At 38.6% G+C, this 12,016-nt stretch overlaps 1 protein-coding gene across 1 annotated transcript; it reads left to right on the forward strand.

Annotated features, from left to right (window-relative positions):
• Positions 1-5,048: 5,048 nt before the first annotated feature.
• LOC115985557 (mucin-2-like) lies at positions 5,049-5,906 on the forward strand. The gene has a single exon (XM_031108497.1). The coding sequence runs from the start codon at positions 5,049-5,051 to the stop codon at positions 5,904-5,906; it is 858 nt and encodes a 285-aa protein (XP_030964357.1).
• Positions 5,907-12,016: the final 6,110 nt, after the last annotated feature.

The following is a 12,016-nucleotide window of genomic DNA, read 5'->3' on the forward strand; positions in this document are numbered from 1 at the left end:
TTTTTATTCCTTAAAATTTAGAATTTTTTTTAATCTTTTTTCATGCGAATAAAAGTAAAACACCCCCAATTTAAAAAATAAAAAACTAATAAAACTCTTAAAATTTAGCCTTCTTTCCCCCTCACGTTCACCTTATTTTTCCTACCCAAACTTTTTTCTATATCACTACACCACTTTCAAACACATGTTCAAAAAAGAAATTATAGTTACTACTTAACTCTAAAGTTTATCCTTTTTATTTGTTTGAAAAATAAAAATATATATTTCCAAATTATAATAAATGTAAATTATTCACCTTTATCCAAAAAAAATAGAAGAGTCTCTAAGCACATGCAACACACTTGTTTAGATGCTAGTGTATGTGTGTATGTGTCTATATATATATGAGTTGGGTTTATATCGTAGATCTTTAAGAGATCTAACGGCTAAAAAAATATAGTTGACTATTTATTGATTTCCAACTCATTTCCCTAATTAATTGCAATTTTTCCCTCTCTCCTTAATTATTCCTTCCCTCCCAGCTTCCATTTCTTGTTCTTTTGATAGAACTACTCTACTAAATTAGAAGCAAGTTCACACTTTACATGGTAAAAAACAGAGACACAGCCTAGTCATATTTTGAACAAGCAAATAACATTATGAACCATATTTTGAACACAGCCTAATCAAGGGTTTTTTTTTTTTTTTTTTTTTTTGAGGGGGAATAAATAATCAAGTTCATGAATAAAATATCACCAAATATTGTTGCTAAAGGACTAAAAAAAAAAAATTGGTTCATAATGCAATTATGAGTGAGAACAAATAATCAAGTTCATGAATAAAATATCACCAAATATTGTTGCTAAAGGACTATAAAAAAAAAAAAAAAAAAAATGGTTCATAATGCAATTATGAGTGAGTGAACAATCATTGGTATCTCCTTACTGGGAAAATATCATTGGTACCCTAATAAAAAAAAAAGCTACAATATAGTAAAATGCCATATCAAACCACGGATTACTAAAGATGACATCTCTACAATGGGTATTTTTGGGTTAAGAAATAGTGTCAATAAGAAAACCTTTCAGTCAGGGTTAGTACTTTAAAGTTCAGGATATGGTGGGGTCACCTGGAAGGTTGATATTGGATATTTTGACTATGGCGGGGTGACCTTTAGAGCATCTCCAGCAGCCTCTCCAAATTTTTGCCTAATTTTTACCTGTTTGGAGAATGAACAGTGACATTTAGCTTTTAGCTACCCACTTTTTAAAATACACTTTCCAACAGACTCTCTATTATTTCTTTATCTCATTTAAATATTATTTCTTCATTCATTCTTTATTATTTCTTTAATCTTTCTTTATTATTTTTTTATTCATTCCCAACAACTATATTTTTCAAATTCCTAACGGCTATATTTTTAAATTTCCCAACGGTAACATTTTCAAATTTTCCAACAATTATATTTTCTCAATAGCCTTTTTTTTAAGGGTTATTTTTTTCAAATGGTAATATTTTTCAATAGTCATACTTTTCAAAAAGACTTGATAAATTTCAAAATTAACATAGATATGATAAATTTCAAATTACATCGAATTTTACCTGTAGAAAACTAACATAAATGAAGAGAAATTTCAAATTACATCGAATCACTACATCGTTGCCACAAGTGCTCAATGAGATCCAATTGGAGTTGAAAATGAGTTTCTGTATCTCTAATTTTTTCATGGGCTGCAATGAATGCTGCAATGATCACGTTGGATACACCTACGGCCTGGAACAGAACCACGACGTGATGTTGATGCCCTTTCTTTTTCTAATCTTTCTTCTTCCAATGCAAGAAGCGCAATTATCTCAAAATCATCATCGGAATCAGAGTCATTTAGAAGCATATTACGTGCATATATAATTTGTATTACGACCCATGGACAAAATTTCCCAAGTTGCTGCCACCAAAAAAACACACAATTATTGCAGCCTGTTTGAATAATTCACATATTGATACTTAAAAGCAAAGAATACATCATGAAAAGGCATGTTGTTACTAGTCCTGTAGGAAATTTTTTTTTTTTTGGACAATACAGCCTCTTGATACATGTAGCTTGAACATCTATTAAGTTATACTGAAGGAGGAAATATTGTTTAGGCAAGTAATTAACCATGATATGAGCACAAGTATCTAAAAAAGCATTCAAAAGGTTTACTTAGCAAAGCATTTAAACTTTTAATCTCTAGCAAAACAAGAAACAAACTCCAGAGGAATGAATGATAAATCACAAATCAACACCATACTTCAGGCCTAGGTCTAAATAAATGTTTTTACCACAGGGAGTTCTTTGTAGAAGATTAAGAACTCCCTTATATGGCGTCCAGGATACTCACACTGCAAAAAACAATGGCTTCCCTACAGTTTAGAAACTGAGTTCTGGTTTTAGAAAGATCCTCTCCACTGAAACCTAAATAACTTCTTGCATTCATGTTGGTTGGTTATTTTAGGCCCTGTCCTTGGCCTGCTCTCAACTACCCTAGGCTGGGTACTTCCATTTTGGGGCTATCTTTAGTCTTAACCCAAAAAGCTTGCCCTCAAGCCTCTCGAACCTAATACTGAACGAAAAATTTCATTGCTCCACACAAAGATATGCACTTGTTTTTTTGTTGGGCATGACACATTTGTTACTTGAGAGGAGATTTATTGAAAACAGACGAACATAACAAAATAAAATCAATGAAAATCAAATTGAAACAATCAAAGAAAATACATCACATATTTATAGATTCTAAACATTAGCTCAAAACAACAAAATTGAACTGAGATTAAAGCCAATACTTTGGTTGAAGGCACAAAGATAGACCCAAAAATCCCAGATGACGAAAAAGATTCTTTAATTGGACCTAAAAAGTTCAGAAGTCAAGGAAGAAGATGACGCCGTTTTCTTATTCCCGTCCATTGCTTCTCTCAGAAACCTCTCTGTTGGTGTGTGTCTATATATATATATATATATATATATATATATATATATATATTCAACAACTACTGTCGAAAGGGATTAAGCTCTGTATCAGGGAAGGCCTTAAGTCGAATAGTTGGCATGCAAAAATAGAGATGAAGCCCAAAAATTTATTAAAAAATAAGAAACTAAAAGGAATCAGATTAGCTTATTGACTCTAAATAAGATTGATTAAATAGCTATAGATGAGATCAAGAAACAGAGTGAAAAAGAAAAACACAAATCAGAGATACATAGAAAAAACCCATAAATCCAAAACTAAATCCAGACATTAGCAATAGCAAATCATGCAAAACCACCAATAAATTCAAACATTATTAAAAAAAAACCATGAAATCAAATTTTGGGTACCGATTTCCGTTGTTGACCGATATTCTCAGATTTCCATTGTTGACCGATGTTCTCAGATTTCCGTTCTTCCTCACTGGTGGTTGAGCCACAATTTGGGCTTCAAAATATCTGGGCAGATCGTTTTGTGAGAGAGAGCTTCGTCGATTTTAAGCTTCACCGTCGTTTTCTGATGAGAAGCAAAGAGAGAGTTTTTTTCTAAAGAGAAGCAAGAGAGAGACGGAGTGAAGAAGAAAGAGAAAGGAAGGAAAGAGAAAAAAATATTTTTTTAATTCAACCGGTATTAGTTTAATGAGAAATATTATTTGCAAAATCTACAGTGATTGCTACAGTACTCTCCAGGCCTGGAAAGCTACTGTAGCAAATCTAAAATTTTTTTTGGAGATAGAGAGGCTGCTGGAGAGCTGATTTTGGGTGAACAGTGGCTTTTCTCTCCAAAATTTGGAGATGGCCAGCCCTGTTGGAGATGCTCTTAGACTTCTAAAGTTATCTATCTTTTTTTTTCTTTTTTTTTTCTTTTTTTTTTTTAATTTTATGAAGTAGCTTTCAAAAGTTTCTAGAAAAAATGGTAGAATGACATTAATGAATTGGAAAACAATAGTTTCTTAACAATTAAAAAGAAGAAGATGAACTTTGGAGTCTTTATCTACGTTATAGGAGTTTCTTTGTCACTAGTGAAGGTTGGATGCCCTAACCTCTCCTTGGCTGTAGAACCGCTGTCCCTCTTTGAAGGTGCTGCTTTGTCCCTTAGGGTAACAATGTTACACTAAGGTTTTGTTGTGGGTTTTCTTCCTTAGGGATAGGGAAACACTCATCATCTCTTGCACCATGGAGGATCTCACTATACAGTGGAATGGGCTCTCTCTTTCGCATAGGGAAGGACCTAAGTTCCGGTTACACTCAAATTTGGCTTCTGCTGAATATACTATTGCTGCAAAATTTTTGATGAAGTGAGCTTTAAAAACTGATGCAATTGCAGCAACTTTCAAGCCGTTATGGTGATCCAAAAATGGCTTCAGGGTGAAAAACCTTGGTAACCATGTTATCTTATTCACTTTTGACAATGAGGAAGAGGTGGATACAATTATGGCCAACGAGCTGTGGAGTTTTGACAAGCATCTTATGGTCCTACAACGATATGGTAAGGACTCAATTGTGGAAGAACTATCATTTAATCTTACTCATTTTTGGGTGCAGGTACATGGTATTCCTCTAGGATATATGAATCCGACAGTGGCGGCAGAACTTTGTGAAACTGTAGGCAAAGTTATCTGCCACCCAAAAATGCCCATTGAAGATGGGGGTGCTTTCATGAGAGTGTGGGTTCTTATTGATATATCTCAACCCTTATGTCAGGGAAGGGTTATTTGCCTCGAGGATGATAAAGAACTATGGGTTTCATTCAAATATGAGCGGCTGCCCAATCTATGTTATTGGTGTGGGCGCCTAACACATAATGACCGTGATTGTGAGTTGTGGTTAGACAGTGAAGGTACACTTGAGGAAACAGATAAGTGGTATGGTCCTTGGATACGTGCTCATCCTTTTGTGAGCTCGTGCAAGGCAGTGATTACAGTGCTGGGTTTCTACGTCAAAAATAAAGACATACCAAAAGGAGGAAAATCCGACGGCTTATCACGGCGGCCGCCGGCGATAGATGAACTTTTGAAACGTACACAATGAGCCTCTCAGACTAATCAAGAAACTACTCAAATGGTGGAAGCAATAAATGAAATTTCAAAAAATTCTTTCCTTACACAGAATGGTCATGCTGGCCATGATCAATTAGGTCCAGATTTGGTGCAATCACAGGTTAGCATGGAAATGTTGGAGAAGCAAATTGAGGAAATAGATCGAGAATTATGGAAGTTTGACTTACCTGGGAATAAAGTGCACGAGCAGCCTATGGACACTGAAGATACTTCCCCAAATTATATCCCCCCTCAACCAAAAATATCCTCCCATAGCCCTCCTTTTACGCCCCATTCCTTTCAGAACTCTAATGTATCAGCTGAAACCCAACAAAATCCCAACCCAATCCCATCACCTCTCCATACTCCCAACCTGCCCCCACCACCCATAAATACTCCCAACACTACCAAAGATAACTTGACCCCACCGCCATGCAATACTCCAAAAAATCCCACAAATAACCATGCTTTTCCCATACTAGACTTAACCCATGAAAACACCCACCCCATAATCACACGTACCCCCTTTCCCTCTAAAATTTCTAACCAATTTACCATACCTCAAACACTTCCAAACCCAACATCGCTACCCCATCATACCCCCAAAAATGCCTCTGTTTCTTCCTCCAAAAACAGAGCACCAAATGACACCCCACCATCCCTCCATACACCCAGCATGGCCCCACCAATCATTAATACTCCCAACAACAACATTAACACAAATAACCCGACCCCACCACCCCTCAATACCTCCAAAAACACCTCTGTTCCTCCATCCGAAAACAGAGCACCTAATGACACCCCTCCTGTGGCTACTTGGAAACGTATCCCAAGACCTGGAACACAAGAAGCTCTAATTAAGACTGAACCATTAGGGTAGAAATGTGCAGCTCCTCATCATGCACGTTAGTCTGAGTTACCAAGTAAGAAATATCTGGTTTCTCAAATTGATAATGAAAATATCTTGATATTGGCGGAGGCTGGTTCCCATCCCTGCTAGGAGTAATGAGTCTACTAGTATGGAACTGTCGTGGGTTTGGGAACCTACGTACAGAAGATCAGCTTGCAGATATGGTGCGGGCAAAAGATCCTTTGGTCGTGTTCATAGCCGAAACATGGACCGATAAAGCAAGGCTAGAGAGAGTTCAGAGAAAAATTCAATTCAAAAACATGTTTGAATCACCAAGGAGAGATTAGGCAGGCGGACTGGCCTTATTTTGGAAGGAAGATTTTCCACTAGACATTGAAACTTTTTTCTCCAAATCATATTGATAGCACAATCAACAAAAATCAGGTTAATGAATGGAGATTTACGGGCTTTTATGGAGAACTGGCTACACAAAAAAGACCTGACTCTTGGGCCAAACTATGACAACTAAAAAATAGGAGAGCTTCAACATGGTTGTGTGTCGGAGATTTCAATGAAATTACCCGGCAATCTGAAAAAAGTGGTGGCAGACCAAGGCTACATAATCAGATGCAACTTTTCAGAGATGTGGTGGACGAATGCGCTTTTATGGACCCTGGCTTTGTGGGCTTCCCTTTTACTTGGCATAAACACTTTGCTAACTACACTATTTGGGAACAGTTAGACAGGGCTTTGGCTACAAATGAATGGTTCAGTATGTTTCCTGGAACAAAGGTCCAACACTTAGACACAATAGTTTCAGACCATAAGCCAATTTGGATCAATCCTGAAGGTATGGAAACAAACTTTTAGAAACATTTTCGCTTCGAACAGATGTGGATGACTGACAAGGGGTGCGGGGAAACCATCGAAGTGGTGTGGACTGAAAATAGCTTGGAACCGTGGGACACTAGAGTGCTGAAAAAAATAGACAAATGTGGCCATGAATTATTATGTTGGAGAAAGAGACACTTTGGCAATGTACGATAAGAGTTGGAGAAAAAGAGAAAAGAACTACAGCAGGCAGAGAGATTTTCGGTCTGGACTGGAGATTCTAGACGAATGAGAGTACTGGAATCGGAAATAAACTTGCTTCTTGATAAGGAGGCACAAATGTGGAGACAAAGGTCCAGGATTTTGTGGATGAAAGACGGTGACTGTAACACTAAATTCTTCCACAGTAAAGCTTTTCAGCGGTGCCGACGTAACTACATTGCTAAATTGTATGACTCCACGGGTAGGTGGTGCACAAGACAAAGCCAAGTAAATGACACCATTCTCGGGTTCTATAGGGAACTCTTTACATCGGTAAACCCGGAAAACTTGGCAGATGTGGTGGAAGTCATTCCTCAAGTGGTCACTGAATCTATGAACGACACACTTACAAGGGCATTCACCATTCAAGAAGTTGAAGTAGTAGTGAAAGAAATGGCACCCTTGAAAGCACCCGGCCCTGACGGCATGCCTCCTTTGTTCTAACAAAACTATTGGTCCCTAGTTGGTTCAGATGTATCTCAATCCATTTTACACTATCTGAACACAGGTACATTACCACAATCTCTTGGTCATTCCTCTATAACTTTAATCCCTAAAGTTAAAGATCCGGAATATGTGTCTCAATTTAGGCCTATAAGCTTGAGTAATGGGCTTTATCGTATTTTTGCTAAAGTATTCGCAAATAGACTGAAAAAGATTATGCCTCAGCTTATTTCAGAACATTAGAGTGCCTTTTTGTCTGATCACCTGATTTCTGACAATATTTTAGTGGCTTTTGAAACCTTGCATCATATGAGAAATCACAATAAAGGAAAGACAGGTTTTATGTCCTTGAAACTTGATATGAGTAAGGGCTACGATAGAGTGCAATGGTTTTACATGGAGCATGTTTTGGTGAAGATGGGTTTTCATAATAGATGGGTGCACCTTATGATGCTCTGTATTACAAATGCATCCTGTTCTATTTTGATTAATGGCGAACCCCATGGCAATTTTACTCCTACAAGTGGACTTAGACAAGGGGATCCCCTATCCCCCTACCTGTTTCTCATGTGCATTGAAGGCCTACATGGCCTAATAAAAAAGGCAGCCCATAACGGCGACATAAAAGTAGTATCTATTTGTCAAAATGGACCTAAGCTAACCCACCTACTCTTTGCAGAAGATAGTGTGATTTTTTGCAGGGCCAAGGAAAGTGAATGCCAATGCCTACTTGATATTTTGGCTAAATATGAGAGTGCTTTGGGGCAACAAATTAATCGCACCAAGACTACTCTCTTCTTTAGCAAATCCACATCTGAAGAGATGTAAACTTCAATCAAAACTATGCTTGGAGTTTCGGTCATTCAACAGTATGAAAAATATTTAGGCCTTCCATCACTTGTGGGTCGAAAAAAGAAGGAGAGTTTCACCCATATTAAGCAACAAGTTTGGAAAAATCTAGCTGGTTGGGAAGCAAAACTCTTATCTCAAGCGAGAAGAGAGATCTTAATCAAATCTGTGGCCCAAGCTATACCCACTTACACAATGACATGCTTCAAACTACCACTTTCCTTATGCCATGAGATAGAATCAATGATATGCATATTTTTTTGGGGTCAAAAGGGTGATAATAGGAAAATTCATTGGGTGAAATGGCAAGATTTGTGTAAACCCAAAATCCAAGGGGGTATGGGCTTCAAAGACCTTGCTTTGTTTAATGATGCCCTCTTAGCCAAACAAACTTGGCGTCTACTTTATGACACGGATTCTCTATTCTACTGGGTCTTTAAGGTGAAGTTTTTTTCCAAATTCTTCAATCATGGAAGCAAAAAATCTGGCAAATGCCTCATATGCTTGGAAGAGTATTTTGAAGGGGAGGGATGTTATTAAAAGTGGTGCAGCATGGAGAATAGGGTCGGGCCTATCTGTCAATGTATGGGGGGAGAACTTGCTGCCTACTAAACATACTCCTAGAATCATCACACCTGTGGTGGTTGGGTGGGAAGGTGCTAAGGTTGGAGATTTTATTGATCAGGGGCAAAAAATATGGAAGGTTGATTTAGTCGATAGAGTTTTTTATGATTTTGAAGCATTAATTATAAAAAACATCCCCCTGTGCCACTCCATTCAAGATGATGTTCTTATATGGCCATTCACACTGGATGGAATTTATACGGTCAAGTCGGGATACCGGTTTTTACAGGAAGCCTTTAGAGTGCAACAACCAGGTTAGTCATCAACCCAAGCTTTGAAACCGTTGTGGAACAAAATTTGGGCTCTTGATGTTCCAAACAAAGTGAAGACTTTGTTATGGAGAGCATGCAAAAACTCTCTACCCACAAAAGCAAATTTGTTTCGACGCAAGATAACAACTGATGCACGATGTGAGATATGCAAACAGGAAGATGAATATATAATACACGCACTCTACCACTATCCCGCCTTGCAATCTCTCGGAAATTCCATACTAGAGTGGAATCAAGGCTCTCTCAAACAGAGCACATGCTTCACTGACTTTATTGGTTTTATTTTTGTAGGTACAGCAGATCCGGCGCTCTTTTCCTTGGTGTTATGGAACCTGTGGAATTGGAGAAATAATCTTCGACTCGGGAAACCAACACTCCCACTGGACAAGGTGTTGGAACACTCTCGAGAGTGACAACTTGAGTCCCATTCCAATCCCATGACGTCCACAAAACAGAGGAAAATGCAAACAACAACATGGATTCCACCCCAAGATAACTGGTACAAGATTAATTTTGACGGTGCCACCTTTGTTAACTATAGAAGTGCAGGATTGGGTGTTATCATACGAAACAAAGAAGGCCGAGTTATGGCATCGTTGTCTCAAAAAATCCCCCTGCCAATATCAGTCATTGAGGTCGAGGTCCTTGCAGTACGGAGAGCTCTTGAACTAGCTGTGGAGTTGGGTGTTGACCACATCATACTTGAAGGGGATTCTGAAATTTTACACAAGGCTTTTCTAGTAGAAGGCAGGAACTTCACACCCTACGGACATTTAGTGCAAGACATTGTATACCTTAGTAGTTTCTTTTCAGCTTTTAAAACTTCTCTTGTACGTCGCTTGGGTAATAAGTTAGCTCACTCTCTAGCGAGGAATTCAAAAACCCTCAATCATATGCAAATTTGGATGGAAGATGTACAACTAGATCTATTACTTGTTGTTTAGGCTGACCTTACTAGCCTACCTTAATAATATTCAGTGACCATTTTCTCAAAAAAAAGAAAAAAAGAAAAAAGAAAAAGGAAGATGAAAAGTAATAAATAAGGAGAGAGAAAAATGCTATTAAATACGTAAATGAGTTGATAAGGAATTTATATTTAATGATGTTTTTTAAAACCGTTAGATCTCTAAGAGATTTATGGTATATATATTGTAGGGTACAGGAATTTAAATAAGGTGTTTGCGTCACGTGTCACACCCATGGCAGAGGGGGCCATTATCGTGCTGAGGAGGTCACACGCTCGAACAGTAAGGCCACGTCAGTGGCACATTACTAGAGGAGATCATATTGTAGAGAAAGAGTTTCAGGGAGGGGGTTAGCCTTGATATGACTGAAGGGATGGTGGCTGCCACCACATTTAATGAATCCCACTAAACCTTCTGACTGCATTTATGTGGAGAAGACCCTTGAATAGTACTGCCTTGGCTACCCCAACTCACAAGGGGCTTGGGAAGGTGTCTGATGGGACAAGCACTCGAGTAGTGGCCTAAAAAATCAACAAATGGAGGGCCAAGATCATTTAAAGAGGGCTATATAATGTAAAAGACCCTCTAAGGAGAGGGGATTGGAAAATCTGTAGAGAACACACTGTAGTAACAAGAACTGAAATTATATCCAAGTCCAAAAAACTATATTCAAGAATCATTCTCCTCGAACTTCATCGAGGAAGGATTTCCTTGCTTAGAACTTGTCTTTCTTTGCTTTCTTAATATCTTTAATCCATTGTGCATGTTGCTTGATCCATTGAAGCCTAGATTTTAAGCCCACTCTTTACAAATTTATTGTGTTGAGCTCTTTGGGCATGAATCCTTCTACCCTTTGGGCTTAGGAACCAAAACGCCGCCCTTACAATTGGCGCCTTCTATGGGAAAGCTTGAGCTTTAGTGAGTTCAACATCCAACCATGGTAGAATCAGGGCAGGATCGAGAGGAGTCTATTGGTTCCCAACATCAAGATCAATTCCTCAACCTTGAGTGAAGGAGGGACCGCGAGGTTAGTGTGCACACCATGCATACTAGTAGGAGTCAATCTTGAGGCGGGAGTTAAATCTCTCATGAGGAAAATACCAGAAGCATGTAGTTGGAGATTGACCCTCTTTGCAGGAGGCTACGCCGCGAGTGACGGAGAAGGACTCCTTTATATTCTAACCCCTCTTTTGATGATGATGGAGATGGTAGCTATAGGCCCAGGTCCAGGACTCCTCCCAGTGAGTCTTTTTAGTACGATGAGGACCGTCATTACAAACGGAGGAGTAAGAGTCCATCTTGCAAAGGTTTGGGCAATGATGCTATAAGTAAGGCTCTTAACCAAATTTCTTAATCGCCGTTTACATGTAGAATTGAAGAGGGAAAGATTCCTCGGCAGTTTAATCAGCCAATATTCTCCGTGTATAATGGCAAAATGGGCCCTGTGGAGCACGTCAGCCACTTTAACCAGAGAATGGTCGTTCACTCCCACAACGAAGCCTTGATGTGCAAAGTGTTCCCATCCAGTTTAGGACCCGTGGCGATGAGATGGTTCGACGGTCTGAAAGAAGGTTCTATTAGCTCCTTCAAAGAGCTTACTAGGGCCTTTGGGGCTCGTTTTGTGACTTGCAATAGGGTTCCCAGCCTTTAGATTCCCTACTATCTATGACCATGTGAGAGAGGGAGACCCTGAAAATGTATTCTAACAGGTACTGGGAGATGTTCAACGAGATAGATGGGAACTTTGATGATATGGCTATAAGGACTTTCAAGGTCGACTTGCCTACTGAGCATGATCTGAGAAAGTCTTTGACCAGGAAATTGGTTAGGAGTTTGCGTCAGCTCATGGACCATATTGATGAGTATAAGCGGGTCGAAAAGGACCAACAATAGG

Source organism: Quercus lobata, chromosome 4, assembly GCF_001633185.2.
Source record: "Quercus lobata isolate SW786 chromosome 4, ValleyOak3.0 Primary Assembly, whole genome shotgun sequence".
In the NCBI taxonomy this organism is placed as follows: domain Eukaryota; kingdom Viridiplantae; phylum Streptophyta; class Magnoliopsida; order Fagales; family Fagaceae; genus Quercus; species Quercus lobata.

Coding starts and splice junctions, on each gene's coding strand:
- LOC115985557 (XM_031108497.1), top strand. CDS start 5,049: ATGGTGGAAGCAATAAATGAAATTTCAAAAAATTCTTTCCTTACACAG.